The sequence below is a fragment of the Haliotis rubra genome, unplaced genomic scaffold (assembly GCF_003918875.1).
Source record: "Haliotis rubra isolate DU_JTF1 unplaced genomic scaffold, ASM391887v1 Scf589, whole genome shotgun sequence".
NCBI lineage: Eukaryota > Metazoa > Mollusca > Gastropoda > Lepetellida > Haliotidae > Haliotis > Haliotis rubra.
In genome coordinates this window covers 632,503-650,125 of record NW_025767289.1, presented here as the reverse complement: position 1 = coordinate 650,125, position 17,623 = coordinate 632,503, and the positions used below count along the sequence as shown (strand labels likewise).

The 17,623-nt window shown below is 43.0% G+C and overlaps 1 protein-coding gene and 1 long non-coding RNA gene across 5 annotated transcripts in view; one reads left to right on the top strand and one right to left on the bottom strand.

Moving 5' to 3' along the window:
* LOC124254964 (low-density lipoprotein receptor-related protein 4-like) overlaps positions 1–17,113 on the bottom strand; it is a 34,113-nt gene extending 17,000 nt beyond the window's left edge. For both annotated transcript variants that reach the window (XM_046688804.1, XM_046688805.1), the window contains exons 1-15: positions 17,022–17,113; positions 16,293–16,438; positions 15,779–15,937; positions 14,269–14,403; positions 12,945–13,110; positions 12,510–12,731; positions 8,135–8,250; positions 6,035–6,171; positions 2,972–3,104; positions 2,477–2,554; positions 1,793–1,822; positions 1,374–1,563; positions 798–1,025; positions 501–625; positions 151–287 (exon numbers count right to left, since the gene is read on the bottom strand). In XM_046688804.1, the coding sequence (XP_046544760.1) occupies positions 151–287; positions 501–625; positions 798–1,025; positions 1,374–1,563; positions 1,793–1,822; positions 2,477–2,554; positions 2,972–3,104; positions 6,035–6,171; positions 8,135–8,250; positions 12,510–12,731; positions 12,945–13,110; positions 14,269–14,403; positions 15,779–15,937; positions 16,293–16,347 (1,911 nt within the window). In that variant the 5' untranslated portion in view covers positions 16,348–16,438; positions 17,022–17,113. The remainder of the gene's footprint in view (positions 1–150; positions 288–500; positions 626–797; positions 1,026–1,373; positions 1,564–1,792; positions 1,823–2,476; positions 2,555–2,971; positions 3,105–6,034; positions 6,172–8,134; positions 8,251–12,509; positions 12,732–12,944; positions 13,111–14,268; positions 14,404–15,778; positions 15,938–16,292; positions 16,439–17,021) is intronic.
* LOC124254965 lies at positions 9,232–11,589 on the top strand. 3 transcript variants are annotated; one of them, XR_006892589.1, is made up of 3 exons: positions 9,232–9,433; positions 10,088–10,284; positions 11,528–11,589. It is a non-coding gene; the product is annotated as an uncharacterized LOC124254965 (long non-coding RNA). The 3 variants fall into 3 exon arrangements; XR_006892588.1 differs by lacking the exon at positions 11,528–11,589 and adding an exon at positions 10,784–10,880; XR_006892587.1 differs by lacking the exon at positions 11,528–11,589 and adding an exon at positions 10,588–10,648.
* Positions 17,114–17,623: the final 510 nt, after the last annotated feature.

Below are 17,623 nucleotides of genomic sequence, written 5' to 3'. Positions count from 1 at the left end.
GGGATATCTGTGAAGCTACAAGGAGCAATATGAGGATTTACACACTACTGTGACCAGTCAGGGGGATATCTGTGAAGCTACAAGGAGCAATATGAGGGCTTACACACTACTGTGTGTAAGCCTACACGGTGGTGACATGGAGGTACTTACATGATATACTGCCAGGGAGACAAGATCTTCCCGATGTGCACTGGTCTGTAGTGTGTAGCAGTCTCTGCCCACCATACTACAACTCATGATCAGGTTTCTCTTGGCGTCTCCAACAAACAGCCGGCGTTCCTTGTAATCTGTTAAATATTTCTCAAGTCAAATGTCGGTACAGTTTAAGTGTATGTACTGAATTCCACACAGCAAGCGAAATAGATATCTTAGCAAATGAAAGAATAAAAGGAAATTCAACGATTGTTACGATATCATACATTCAGTACAGTGTACCATTGTGTTTATGACTATGTGTCATACTTTATCTCGAAAGCTAGTTTTTAATGGTAGTAAATTACCTATTGCAAGTCCATTGGGCGTTTGAAGTCCTGATGTTATGATTGAAATTCTATGGGAGCCATCCAGATCACATCTCTCCACCCTAGAGGCCATGTACTCGCCCCAGTTTGTCCAGTAGAGCAGCCTACAGTGACATAACGCGTGTGAAGGTAGACTAATAGTCTGTTCGCTCCTTAAGTGTATATCACTGTTGAAACAAAGCTTTTAATCTGGTCTTTAACAATTTCTCTGTTGTGATGTTAAAAGTTAGGAGACAGGGTGGGTTTTTTAATGTTTGACGACAGTAATGGTCATACCCTTCTTGTGGATGTACCGCTATTCCTCGGACAGTCCCCAACCCAGAGTCCAGCAGAGTGGTCTTTGCGCGCGTCTTTAGTGAGGCAGCTATAATGACGTGGTGGCCAGTATCTGACCAGTAAACATTTTGGTCAACCCAGTCCACCGCGAGTCCTTCTGGCTTATCCACGTCAGTTCGGAACAAAGCCTCAACTGGCTCTATATCCATATTATCCTTAAACCTTGACCTGGGAAGTGCACAGACACATTGTAGTATCAAGTTATTGCTGTTCTCGTGACGACCAGGGACGATCCTTCGGCAACCAATACTTATGTTAAGAAGCAGCTATTGGGGTCTGGTGGTCAAGTTCGGTTAATGCGCAATAACCCAGTTGTGCAGGTCGATGCTCATGATGTCAAAAGCAGGATTGTCTGATCAAGGTCCGACTATACAGGTCATAAACATGGTCTTGATGTAAGTTTAGTCTGAACGATATTTTCTGTAATTCCATGCCTTTACAGTGTCCTTACTATGTATACTATGATTATGAGTAGCATACGTACATGTAGTCATTCGTCGTTTGCGTCCAACTTACATGTAAATGCCCTTCAAACCGGGATCCGTCCAGTAGAGCGCTTTACTTCGGATGTCAAAATCAATGGAAACCGGTGTGGAGGGCGACCCGTATGGAGTGATTTCGCATGATGCCCTGTCAAACTCTCCGTGTTCCAGGGTGTTGAGGTCTACTTTGGTTATGTAATGCTTACCCAGAACCAACAGTATTTCTGAAAATCGCCACATGCAATTGGAATTCCGTACATGGAATCACACGCTTTAACAAAACATGCCAAGATGTACATTAGGTGTCCCAACTTTATATGGGCATGTAGATGATCAAATCAAGGCAGGGGGCGTTGAACGACCCCTGCATGGGAGAACACCTGCCATTCCACAATTTAACTTGAAATCAAGGGTGTTAGCTACTTTAGGATATAAATATAACCGTGCATTTACCTTTGGAATAGGTGTAAGTGAGGCTGTTTACTGCAGAAGTGTCCAGAAATCATGAAAATCATAAAGTAATCATTAACATATCCATTAAATATCCAATGTGTTAGTCCTTGCCTATGGTATATGTTGACAACATTATGTTTGAACGTTTTTGGATTCAAGTGTAACCTGGAATCTTCTGGCACAGGCATCATGGAATGGGATTGTTTAGAATGCATTACTCTACATAAGTGGGCAAGTACCTGCCGTTATTATTTTACATTACAGCAAGACCAACTGTTGACGTCAGGCCATTATTTCCACCATGAATATCAAGTCTAGACACCTGTTGCTGACAGATGAATATTCCAGTTTAGATTTTCTGGGCAATTACACAAACTGCTCAGACCTTGTCTTGTCGTACATCTTACAAGTTCAAAACGATACACGCAGAAGTTTAGTAATTCGTAATATTGCTGCCATTGTAGCTATGTTTAAGGTCCATTAAAATGTTTTGTCAATTAATCAACGTTAGTTTCATAATCAAACACTGTAGTTGTGAGGCGATGCTGTAAAATGTAACACTGTTATGATTTACCAATAAAGAGAAGCTTGACGATTGATTCATCCATGCATGTACCACGTTGACGAAGGTAGCAAGCAAACTTTGGTGGTATATATATGTATGTATATATGTTTTGAACCCACCCAACTGTCTTGCTCCGTTTATGTTAAACGATCTGTTCCGAAACCGCATCCGTTTCATCTTCTTATCAGCATTCTGGACTGAAAGGTGACATATCTGTCAGTTGTTCTGCTCATTATCCCCTACATGCAAACTGTCTAAACACACACACACACACACACACACACACACACACACAAAGAGAGAGAGAGCACAGCACAGCACAGACAGCACACGCACAGCGCACGCTCGCATACATACGTACACATACAAACACACACGTACATACACTCATACAAGTGACAGTTAATGGGTGTTGTAAGCCACAGCACACGTACGTCACAACAAATGGTTCATATTATGATCGACGCCCCATGCAGTCAGTGAAGTCACGGACCACCTAATCAATTACAATGATTATCGCAACGGTAATACTTAATGAAAATGAACTTGGCAAGTAAGTTCAAACACTGAATGACACAAATAGATGTTATGATTAAAAACAACCATGTGCATACCGAGTGGCTGCGAAGTAACATCAAGGACGGCAATGTCTGTGGGGCCATCAGCCTTCGGGCGTACGTCCTCCCACCTCTTCCGTACGAATCTCCTAACAGTGTTCTTTCCAAAGTCAGAGACGTATATCCAGTTCTGAAAATAAGATACAAAGTATGCAGTTCAATATCAGCAATAATCTCACCATACACCACATCACCTTGGATCAGTCCACATCAGTCATATCACATGCCAGTATACAATACTCTTCACATCACCTTGGATCAGTCTACATCAGTCATATCACATGCCAATATACAACCCACTTCACATCACCTTGGATCAGTCCACATCAGTCATATCACATGCCAATATACAACACTCTTCACATCACCTTGGATCAGTCTACATCAGTCATATCACATGTCAATATACAACATTCTTCACATCACCTTGGATCAGTCCACATCAGTCATATCACATGCCAGTATACAACACTCTTCGCATCACCTTGGATCTGTCTACATCAGTCATATCACATGCCAGTACACAACACTTTTCGCATCACCTTGGATCAGTCTACATCAGTCATATCACATGCCAATATACAACATTCTTCACATCACCTTGGATCAGTCTACATCAGTCATATCACATGTCAATATACAACATTCTTCACATCACCTTGGATCAGTCCACATCAGTCATATCAAATGCCAGTATACAACACTCTTCGCATCACCTTGGATCTGTCTACATCAGTCATATCACATGCCAGTACACAACACTCTTCACATCACCTTGGATCAGTCTACATCAGTCATATTACATGCCAATATACAACATTCTTCACATCACCTTGGATCAGTCTACATCAGTCATATCACATGTCAATATACAACATTCTTCACATCACCTTGGATAAGTATACATCAGTCATATCACATGCCAATATACAACCCACTTCACATCACCTTGGATCAGTCTACATCAGTCATATCACATGCCAATATACAACACTCTTCACATCACCTTGGATCATCAGTCATATCACATGCCAATATACAACCCACTTCACATCACCTTGGATTAGTAAACATCAGTCATATCACATGCCAATATACAACCCACTTCACATCACCTTGGATCAGTCTACATCAGTCATATCACATGTCAATATACAACACTCTTCACATCACCTCGGATCAGTCTACATCAGTCATATCACATGTCAATATACAACACTCTTCACATCACCTTGGATCAGTCTACATCAGTCATATCACATGCCAATATACAACATTCTTCACATCACCTTGGATCAGTCTACATCAGCCATATCACATGTCAATATACAACATTCTTCACATCACCTTAGATCAGTCTACATTAGTCATATCACATGTTAATATACAACCCACTTCACATCACCTTGGATCAGTCCACATCAGTCATATCACATGCCAATATACAATACTCTTCACATCACCTTGGATCAGTCTACATCAGTCATATCACATGTCAATATACAACATTCTTCACATCACCTTGGATCAGTCTACATCAGTCATATCACATGCCAATATACAACACTCTTCGCATCACCTTGGATCAGTCCACATCAGTCATATCACATGCCAATATACAACACTCTTCACATCACCTTGGATCAGTCTACATCAGTCATATCACATGTCAATATACAACACTCTTCACATCACCTTGGATCAGTCTACATCAGTCATATCACATGTCAATATACAACACTCTTCACATCACCTTGGATCAGTCTACATCAGTCATATCACATGCCAATATACAACATTCTTCACATCACCTTGGACCAGTCTACATCAGCCATATCACATGTCAATATACCACATTCTTCACATCACCTTAGATCAGTCTACATTAGTCATATCACATGTTAATATACAACCCACTTCACATCACCTTGGATCAGTCTACATCAGTCATATCACATGCCAATATACAATACTCTTCACATCACCTTGGATCAGTCTACATCAGCCATATCACATGTCAATATACAACATTCTTCACATCACCTTGGATCAGTCTACATCAGTCATATCACATGCCAATATACAACACTCTTCACATCACCTAGGATCAGTCCACATCAGTCATATCACATGCCAGTATACAACCCACTTCACATCACCTTGGATAAGTATACATCAGTCATATCACATGTCAATATACAACATTCTTCACATCACCTTGGATCAGTCTACATCAGTCATATCACATGCCAGTATACAACCCACTTCACATCACCTTGGATCAGTCTACATCAGTGATATCACATGCCAATATACAACACTCTTCGCATCACCTTGGATCAGTCTACATCAGTCATATCACATGTCAATATACAACACTCTTCACATCACCTTGGATCAGTCCACATCAGTCATATCACATGCCAGTATACAACCCACTTCACATCACCTTGGATCAGTCTACATCAGTGATATCACATGCCAATATACAACACTCTTCGCATCACCTTGGATCAGTCTACATCAGTGATATCACATGCCAATATACAACACTCTTCACATCACCTTGGATCAGTCCACATCAGTCATATCACATGTCAACATACAACACTCTTCACATCACCTTGGATCAGTCTACATCAGTCATATCACATGCCAATATACAACACTCTTCGCATCACCTTGGATCAGTCTACATCAGTGATATCACATGCCAATATACAACCCACTTCACATCACCTTGGATCAGTCTACATCAGTCATATCACATGCCAATATACAACACTGTTCACATCACCTGGGACCAGGCAAGACCAGTCATATCACATGCCAATATACAACACTCTTCACATCACCTTGGATCATCAGTCATATCACATGCCAATATACAACACTCTTCACATCAGTCTACATCAGTCATATCACATGCCAATATACAACACTCTTCACATCACCTGGGACCAGGCAAGACCAGTGTTATCACATGCCAATATACAACACTCTTCACATCAGTCTACATCAGTCATATCACATGCCAATATACAACACTGTTCACATAACCTGGGACCAGGCAAGACCAGTCATGTCTCCTTGTTGTGGGTCTCTGTACACGTCCAGTCCGCTGAAACCACTGCTGTGCATTGCCATTAACGCGTTGATGGTGAGATCTGTCCAGTAAACCTTGTTGGTTTTGAAATCTGTTGGCAGAAAAATTTATTAATGTTTATCCAGCTAAAATCATATATTTTTAAATTTACAAGTTATGATTTTATGGTTATGATTATGATATAGTATGACCAGAAATTATTGAGAATTTTAGGAATATGTTTAATTGGATTCCTAGTATAAACAACCTTGACCAGCTATCAAGTGCTTGGTTTCATTCAAGACAGACAACTCCGTTAATCCTTTTCATTAGTTTGTGAAGAGTTATCCCCCTTTGTTTACTTGCTAGCAGACGACATTTTCAGTGATCCTCAGTATGGATGATTTAGAGAAGAGGAAGTTGATTTTTGAGTATTATAACATCAGATCAGCTAAAGTGATTTCAAGTAGAACAGGCATCCCTTTGTCCACTGTTTATCGTGTTTTGAAAAATATTGGAAATGGATATGGCATTGAGCACCAGGGAGGCGCAGGTAGGCCCAGAAAACTGACTGTCGGTGACGGGAGGCGGCTTGGTATTCTTGTTTCTAAAAACAAACGAAGGAGTTTAGAAAACTTCAGGCTGGATATGATTGATAGAGGAACTGTGGTTGTCTGTAAGGAGACAATTAGAACTCAGCTGCATGCAATGGGTTGGCAGAAAAGTCGAGGAATTCCATCTCTGATCAGGAAACCTGAACAAAAGGAGCGAAAGTTGAACTGGTGCTTACAGCATAGATATTTTAACTGGGACAATGTGATTTTCTCAGATGAAAGTTGTGTGTGGCTGTTTCCTAATACACTGAAATTCTGGACCAAACAAACTGAAAAACCTTTGTATCAGCGCCCAAACTACAGTCCGAAATTTAACGTGTGGGGTGCCATATCTGTGTTAGGGGCAACGCCCCTCTGTGTATAACGAAGGTAAGTTACCAATTGTTAGACTGCCGATGTTGGCCATGTCGTCAACCAAAACTGTCCGGCCTTCTCCATTCATACCACACTTGTATATTCTCGACTTCCATGTGTTGTCAGCCAGAAAGAAAACACTGCAACACGTGTATACATGACCGCCAGGATACACTTAACACGAAGATAGATCCTACATAAGGGACAATCAGGACACAAGGTTGCGGAGTAACGGATAGATCCTACATGATTGATAGAGGAACTGTGGTTGTCTGTAAGGAGACAATTAGAACTCAGCTGCATGCAATGGGTTGGCAGAAAAGTCGAGGAATTCCATCACCGTTCAGGAAACCTGAACAAAAGGAGCGAAGGTTGAACTGGTGCTTACAGCATAGAAATTTTAACTGGGACAATGTGATTTTCTCAGATGAAAGTTGTGTGTGGCTGTTTCCTAATACACTGAAATTCTGGACCAAACAAACTGAAAAACCTTTGTATCAGCGCCCAAAGTACAGTCCGAAATCTAACGTGTGGGGTGCCATATCTGTGTTAGGGGCAACGCCCCTCTGTGTATTTGAAGGGAATATGAACAGTGAGCGGTACACAGATATTCTCGAGGGACATTTACTTCCATCTGCTCTCGTGTTCTATGGAAATGTTTGGATTTTCCAGCAGGACAACGACCCAAAACATCGTTCAAAGCATCCATAGGCCTGGTTTCGGACCCAAAATATGACATTATTAGATTGTCCAAGCTATAGCCCTGACCTAAATCCAATAGTAAATGTTTGGGGACTTATGAAGGAAAGTGTCAATAAGAAACATCTGACAAATATTGCTGAAATGAAAGAAGAGGTGGTCCGATATTGGGACAGCATGGACCACGATTTTCTACTTTCTTTGATCAGTAGTATGCCCCGCCGCATTGAAGCCCGCATTGCTGCCCATGGTGACTTGACAAAATACTAACTGTTCACCTGTCTTTGAATCTGGAGTTATGTTCTGCTAATATTCACGTTTAATACGTGAGTAATGAGTGAAAAAAATAAATTACAATCTTAAATTCTCACTAATTTCTGGTTGTACTGTATAACGAAGGTAAGTTACCAATTGTTAGACTGCCGATGTTGGCCATGTCGTCAACCAAAACTGTCCGGCCTTCTCCATTCATACCACACTTGTATATTCTCGACTTCCATGTGTTGTCAGCCAGAAAGAAAACACTGCAACACGTGTATACATGACCGCCAGGATACACTTAACACGAAGATAGATCCTACATAAGGGACAATCAGGACACAAGGTTGCGGAGTAACGGATAGATCCTACATGAAGCACCATCAAGACACAGGTGATACAAGGTTGGGAAGTAACGGATAGATCCTACATGAAGCACCATCAGGACACAGGTGACACAAGGTTGGGAAGTAACGGATAGATCCTACATGAAGCACCATCAGGACACAAGGTTGCGGAGTAACGGATAGATCCTTCATGCAGCACCATCAGGACACAAGGTTAGGAAGTAACGGATAGATCCTACATGCAGCACCATCAGGACACAAGGTTGGAGAGTAACGGATAGATCCTACATGCAGCACAAACAGGACATAAGGTTGGGGAGTAACGGATAGATCCTACATGAAGCGCCATCAGGACACAAGGTTGGAGAGCAACGTATAGATCCTACATGAAGCACCATCAGGACACAGGTGACATAAGCTTGGGAAGCAACGGATAGATCCTACATGCAGCACCACCAGGACACAAGGTTGGGGATTAACGGATAGAGCCTACATGCAGCACCACAAGGACACAAGTTCGGGGAGTAACGGATAGATCCTACATGCAGCACCATCAGGACGCAAGGTTGGGGTGTAACGGATAGATCCTACATGAAACACCATCAGGATAGAAGGTTGGGGTGTAACGGATAGATCCTACACGCAGCACCATCAGGACACAAGGTTGGGGTGTAACGGATAGATCCTTCATGCGGCACCATCAGGATACAAGGTTGGGGTGTAACGGATAGATCCAACATGAAGCACCATCAGGACACATGGTTGGGGACGAACGGATACATCCTATATGCAGCACAATCAGGACAAAGGCTGGGGAGTAACGGATAGATCCTACATGAAGCACCATCAGGATGCAAGGTTGGGGATTAACGGATAGATCCTACATGAAGCACCATCAGGATGCAAGGTTGGGGATTAACGGATAGATCCTACACGAAGCACCATCAGGACACAAGTTTGGGGAGTAACGGATAGATCCTACATGAAGGACCATCAGGACACTAGGTTGGGGAGTAACGGATAGATCCTACATGCAGCACCATCAGGACACAAGGTTGGGGTGTAACGGATAGATCCTACATGCAGCACCATCAGGACACAGGTGATACAAGGTTGGGAAGTAACGGATAGATCCTACATGAAGCACCATCAGGACACAAGGTTGGGGAGTGACCGATAGATCCTACATGCAGCACCATCAGGACACAAGCTTGGGGAGTAACGGATAGATCCTACATAAAGCACCATCAGGACACAGGTGATACAAGTTTGGGAAATAACGGATGGATCCTACATGCAGCACCATCAGGACACAAGGTTGGGGTGTAACGGATAGATCCTATATGCCACACTATCAGGACACAAGGTTGGGGAGTAACGGATGGATCCTACATGCAGCACCATCAGGACACAAGGTTGGGGTGTAACGGATAGATCCTACATGCAGCACTATCAGGACTAAAGTTTGGGGAGTAACGGATAGATCCTACATGCAGCACTATCACGACACAAGGTTGGGAGTGACGGATAGATCCTACATGCAGCACCATCAGGACACAAGGTTGGGTAGTAACGGATAGGTCCTACATGCAGCACCATCAGGAAACAGGGTTGGGGAGAAATGGATAGATCCTACATGCAGCACCATCAGGACACAAGCTTGGGGAGTAACGGATAGATCCTACATGCAGCACCATCAGGATGCAAGTTTGGGGTGTAACGGATAGATCCTACATGAAGCACCATCAGGACACAGGGTTGGGGATTAACGGATAGATCCTACATGCAGCACCATCAGGACACAAGGTTGGGGAGTTACGGATAGATCCTACATGCAGCACCATCAGGACACAAGGTTGGGGTGTAATGGATAGATCCTACATGCAGCACTATCAGGACACAAGGCTTGGGAGTTACGGATAGATCCTACATGCAGCACCATCAGGACACAAGGTTGGTGAGCAACGTATAGATCCTACATGAAGCACCATCAGGACACAGGTGACACAAGCTTGGGAAGTGACGGATGGATTCTACATGCAGCACCACAAGGACACAAGTTTGGGGAGTAACGGATAGATCCAACATGCAGCACCATCAGGACGCAAAGTTGGGGTGTAACGGATAGATCCTACATGCAGCACCACAAGGACACAAGTTTGGGGAGTAACGGATAGATCCAACATGCAGCACCATCAGGACGCAAAGTTGGGGTGTAACGGATAGATTCTACATGCGGCACCATCAGGACACAAGGTTGGGGAGTAACGGATAGATCCTACATGCAGCACCATCAGGATACAAGGTTGGGGTGTAACGGATAGATCCTACATGAAACACCATCAGGATACAAGGTTGGGGTGTAACGGATAGATCCTACATGCAGCACCATCAGGACACAAGGTTGTGGTGTAACGGATAGATCCTACACGCAGCACCATCAGGATACAAGGTTGGGGAGTAACGGATAGATCCTACACGCAGCACCATCAGGACACAAGGTTGGGGAGTAACGGATAGATCCTACACGCAGCACCATCAGAACACAAGGTTGGGGTGTAACGGATAGATCCTGTATGCAGCACAATCAGAACACAAGGTTGGGGAGTAACGGATAGATCCTACATGCAGCACCATCAGGATACAAGGTTGGGGTGTAACGGATAGATCCTACACGCAGCACCATCAGGACGCAAGGTTGGGGTGTAACGGATAGATCCTACACGCAGCACCATCAGGACACAAGGTTGGGGAGTAACGGATAGATCCTACACGCAGCACCATCAGGAAAGAAGGTTGGGGTGTAACGGATAGATCCTACACGCAGCACCATCAGGACACAAGGTTGGGGTGTAACGGATAGATCCTGTATGCAGCACAATCAGGACACAAGGCCGGGGAGTTAGGGATAAATCCTTCATGCAGCACCATCAGGACACAAGTTTGGGGAGTAACGGATAGATCCTACATGAAGCACAAACAGGACACAAAGTCGGGGAGTAACCGATAGATCCTACATGAAGCACCATCAGGACACAGGTGACACAAGCTTGGAAAGAAACGGATAGATCCTACATGCAGCACCATCAGGGCACAGGGTTGGGGATTAACGGGTAGATGCTACAAGAAGCACCATCAGGACACAAGGTTGGGGTGTAACGGATACATCCTACATGCAGCATCATCAGGACACAAGGTTGGGGAGTAACGGATAGATCCTACATGCAGCACTATCAGGACACAAGGTTGGGGAGTTACGGATAGATCTTGCATGCAGCACCATCAGGACACAAGGTTGGGGAGTAACGGATAGATCCTACATGAAGCACCATCAGGACACAGGTGACACAAGGTTGGGAAGTAACGGATAGATCCTACATGAAACACCATCAGGACACAAGGTTGGGAAGTAACGGATAGATCCTACATGCAGCACCATCAGTACAAACCGACTCCGAGGATTTGTTTGAAAAAGTAAGCCCTCGGCAGAGCGAAATTGCGGAGGGCCCGACACGATTTTCCAAGGCCAAGGGCTTTGTTTTTCAAACAAAACCTAGGCGAAGGTTTTGATCCAACTTATGAACCGACCGAAGATATATTTTAGATAAAAGTTTGATATTTGGTATTTATTGCTGAAATCAACTGGGATGCGACTGGCAGTCGACACCTTGACTTGCACGCACAATGCACGTGCTCTGCACGCGCTGCCCGAACTCCCCGTCTTGCGATCCTTCGTAGCCAAGTGGATAAAACCGCCAAGCAAGTAGGCGAAGGGTTGCAGGATCGAAACCAGGCATGGGCACTTTATACTGGAAGTTTTCAACAATTTGATATTTTACGATCGAATTCAGTGATAGCTAGACAAAGTTAGATCAATATTAAAAGCAAATAATAGTTCCATGTCAAGGGCTATTGCTCAGAAAATCCCCGGGATGCGGGTAATCTGTAGAAAATCCACGGGCTATCTTGGAGAATGCCCGCGAAACTGCCTGTAGAGGTTTACTCGCGATCGGTAAAAGGAGAACCTGGAGAGACAATAGAGTGACGTCACTGGAGGTTTATAAGTATCAGGTATGCACATTCACGTGTCTGTAAAGGGATTACTTGAAAGCGACACCGTGGTTGTATTGGGAGATACGCTTGAGTCGTTATCATCCGTTTTATTTCTTGGAACTTACCCTTGGAATGGATCTACTGCAATGGCGTTGAGGTTTCCTCCAGTGTAGACAACCTTGGAGGCACTTCCGTCCATGGTTGTTGCAGATACTTTGTTGTATAGCGTATCAATCCAGAAGAGCAGCTGATGGAGCCAGTCGACGGACAGGTCGCCCACGTGTACAGACGTGTCCTCAAGGACTGCTGTAGTACTCTCTATCTCGAGCGAGTCTGTTAAGTCGGCGCTGGGGGAGCAGATAATCGTAATAATCATAAGCCTCTGGGAGACTAGCAAGGCTAACATGTAGCATCGTCCGTGAACGGTTCACAGCGTTGTATTGTGACGAATGTAGGATAAATAGATTCAACAGCTCTCAGTACGGAGGGAGACTATAACACACGTGTAGGGAAGCTAGGTAGGCTGGTCGACTGACGAGAAACGTAACATATGTACATACCGTACAATGGAAAACTTTGTGGTTAAGTAAAGTTGTTTTCTGCGTGTGTCCACACCGATCCCGCGTGCATTCCCTATACTTTCCCCGGACACGATGAACGTGCTGAAGTTGTCCATCACATTGACACGTTTGATGAGGCCGCTCTCAACAGACATCAGGTAAGTAGCTGACAAGTGTAACATTTTTCATTTAACTGGTACAGACATAGTTGATTCTTGCAACCAAGCGATATGTATATATTACCATTTTGTGTATCATGTATGTATGTGCGTTTGTTTGTTGTTTAACGCCGCGCTCAGCAATATTTCAGCTATATTACTGCTGTATGTTAATAATCGAGTCTGGGCCAGACATTTCAGTGATCAACAGCATGAGCATCATTCTACGCAATGGGGATGAGTCAACCAAGTCCGCGAGCCTGGCCACCCGATCCCGTTCTTACGATAAGAATGGGTTGCTGAAGATCAATTCTAACCTGGATCTTCATGGGTCAAACATGTATGTATTACACATATATATAGGTATATGTCATCCAATTAGGAGAAAATGGCCCACAAATTTTGAGAACGTGGACCTAAATAAGAGTTTTGACTTAAGTCAGAGTTTTTACTCAAATTTGAGAAAACGCAGGAAAATGCATTTCCCAGAATATACTGATATCAATATTAAACTCAAACTTAGTAGAAAATTTGAGTTTGTTGGATAGATTACTTAAGTTGTTTGTGCTTTTTTTTTATTTAAAAAATGCAGTTGAGTTAAAAATTCAGCTGTTTCAAATTGTCAAACTCAGTTTGAAATTTGCGTAAAAATTTAAGTTTGTTTCGAGAAATCGGGGCCTGGTTTTTGTTGGTGGTTAATATCTATACAGTACGCTGACAAGTTAGGATTCCATTGTTCGTGATAATTTGTCGGCTTTGTATTTTAAATAGGATGGTTCTTGATTAAATATTAAAGCTCACGGGTTATCTTAAATCATTACGGATTTGGGTTATTGTTATTCCTCCAATATTTCTGGTCATTTTTTAATTAACATTTTGGGACCATTTTCACTCACATTTGGGGCCATTTTCTCAAAACCGGGTTGGAGTCTCTTTGCAAGGGGACATATCCTGTCGTGTCTGCGAGTGTGTGAGTGAGTGTGTGTGTGCATGCATTTGTGTATGTGCTAGCGTTTGTGTGTTCGCACGGTTAACATCTGCCCATCTCAGTAGCCTATGTATTTACGTACCATTCCGTAATATATTCTGTCAGTGACCCACATTAAATATTGTGATGAGAAAGTGTAGAGAACATGTCTGAGAGTATTGTGTGATTAGCTTCAAACCATTGCACAATAAATGTTCGTCCGAATTGTCGTCACAATTACTGCGGTTGTCACATACAGTCTTGAAACCAACGCAGCGTCTGGCTCCCTTCAGACAGCTGAAGCCTGCCGGATCGCAGGTCCTTCTTGTCACACCTGAGAACGACAGACAAGACAGTAAGTCACTGATCACGCGCGAATATAGGCCTTTAGAAAACAAGCGTGAAGAATTCACAACGCACATAAACTATCGCAAACCCAGGGGAGAAGGGAACAAAGCGCATTTCGTATATCATTGGTCGCAAATCGACGCCCATCGAGTTATTGGCGTGAATCAACACTGGATAGATATGGGAGAACAGCTGACTAGACTTTTGAGAGTCTCTCACAATGGTGTATCATGACAGTCAGGCATTGTCTTTGTCAACTGCACAGTGGCAGTCAGCATATGTGAATTCATGGTGCTATGAATGTAAGTCAAGAAAGGGCATATTTCAGCATGGAATCGTGTATTGCCTGTGTCAAGTCATGGATGACGGTCGTATAATTAATGCAGACAAAACCGAGGTATCTGTAATTGCTACTTCTCTAAGACTACAGAAATGCTGCATCAGCAGTCGAACTATTGGTCACGAATCCATTCCAATCCCACAGTCCTTTAAAGATCTTGGAGTCTACCTTGAGTCGTCCCTAACTATGGAAGACCACATTGATTATCTAGAGATATCTTCAAGAATATTGGTTCTCTAGAAATGCCATGGCAACACTCATGGGATCACTTCTTTACCGCTTGGATGACCGAAACAGCCTCCGATGTGGCATTTCTAAGGATCATGTCACTGATTGGAAAGATTGCAGATTACATCTGCAAGGCTAGGTACTAAGAGTAAACCTACAGAATACACTCAACCTGCTCTCAGATCACTTCACTGCCTACAAATAAACGAAACAATACACTTCAAATTCTTATGTCTTGCCTACGAATAAGCCCACAAGAACTCTCCCCTTCCCCCATATGTTTATACTCCTACAACAGTGTATCAACCTTCGTTCAACTGACAAATTCGTCCTTTCTGTACCTGCCTACGAGATGAAGACAATTTGTGCCAGCTCCTTTAAACACTCTGCTGCTGTGCTATGGAACTCTTCCCTTCACCTCAGATGCGTTCCTTCCTTGACTACCTTTAACTCTTACTCAAAGACCCATCTGTTTCTTAATGACTGACAATTATTCATCGTTTAGTTGCATGTCCATGGGGCATGAAGTTCAGCGCCATATAAGTGGCCTAATCATTGAATTATTAAACATAGTACATACCTACATGATGGCTACTTGATTACTACCAAATTAATTTAGCTAATGAATACCATGAAGTGTGTTCATAGTTGTTTAAGCAAAGGAATTTCATCATTTTACTGTATAATCAAGCAATCTCCCCACTGAGCACGTTTTCTGTACAGGACACTTGACAGAAACTATGCAGGAAAACATGAACATTTTAGGACTGGTGTACACGTATGTACACTTTACTTTTTGATTTCTGTCCGTTGGCTTCTGTACTGCAGCTATGACCGTCAGGATTCAGACTGGTCGTATCCGGACACTCGCAGCGATAGCCTTCAGCATCCCCGGGTTGTCCAACTGGCAGACAGAAATGGGAACAGGGGGCTGCTTCACACTGAGTAGTGCCTGAAATATAGCACGACAGCAGATGTCATTACAAGGAAACAGTGCTCAGGGTACATGCGGTAACTTGCCACAAAGTCCCTTTTGATGACTTCTTCTTCAATATTTTCATCTCAAGGGACATCTACGCTTGAGGCAGATTGTCATTCACATGCTTACTATTCATAGTATATCATTTATAAAAGCGCATAATGATTTCACGACTCAAATAATGGCATTTACATGAGTAGCCCCTGTTAACCTTTTCTTCCACACCCAGTTGACAATGACAAGATTCAGTTAATGTTTTCACTTATGCCAACTTGTTGTGGTAACGACAGTGGCAGTGTTGACTGTACAATCTAGTACTGGAACCTACTGGGTGGCTGTGAACTCTGGTAAAAAGATCTTGATGTCTCTGATAGGTCCTTCATGCTGAGATAGCAGCTGTTCTTGATGGGGTTCAAGGTGGAGGTCAACTTGCTTCACTTTTCCTGATTTAACTTCACCCCAGTATATACTTGTCTGATGAACACCGAAACAGTAATATCAGTCAACAAAACAACAATTCAGCCATATAACCAGGATCTGGACACGTTTGGGGTTGAACATGTGGTGGGTTTAATTACGGGAAAGACCATTTTCCTCCATGAAATTTATTGTAGGGAATTTTCAAAGAAGGGATTTCTTCAAGTTTTTAGCGTTTAATAAAAGGGTATAGACGTTTGGCACTAACTAACATGTTTAGAAGTCTATAGAAGAAGTACACAATCTTCCGTTGCCAGCAGTTCCTATACGATAGAAATACTAACAGTTATGAAGCAACCACAAATGTTTGAACACACATCACTTTTACAATCTACTGGGGAGAACTGTCGTGGTTATACATGGCGGTCTTCCTAGTCACCATTATCTCACCTTGGTCGGTGTCTATATTTTATATATATTCACACAGCCACTATTGTACATGGGTTTCAATGAGTACATGTGTATACCCATTTCCAATAGGGGCTGTGAGAAATAAGACATTCTACTGTCACTGTCTTGAGTGGTATAACATCGCGGTGCTGAGTCTCAAACAGCAACATAAACAACTGTTGTTCATTACCCTGTTGTTGTGGGTGTGCACGGCCAGCCCGGCAGTGGTATACCACTTCTGTAGCCTGTGTTCTTTTCTTCGGTCTCCACCATCAAGACTACAGCTAGATATCATTCTCCTGCCAGCGTCGAGCCAGTAGAGCCGTTTTGTAACATGGTCTATACACATAACAATCAATAAGCTGAGAGTGTATGGAATGTTACGAAGTGTTCGGGATTAAGTACTGCTAATTAAACACTTGGTGGTAACAGAAACACAGATCAAATATATTCTACTTTACTGTGAACGTCGTTTTCATAACATTCGATTCAATACCAAACATAAGACCAGACCGCAGATGTTACCACTAACTGCAACAGTACGCCGAAACAGTGATTGGTTTTGTCATATTAATGGAACCCTCCCGGCTATTACCTATTGCCAGACCAGTTATACTGATAGTGTTGTCATTGACCACCATTTGCCTGTCACTCCTGTCACGGCGGTACCGCTGTATTCTCCTGCCCAACTCAGTCACGTACAACCACCTGCAGGGTTTAAAATAGTCAGCACAAACAAGTCAGCACAAGCAAATAGATATGTTGTGTTAACTTGTCCCATCGTTTAGTCTA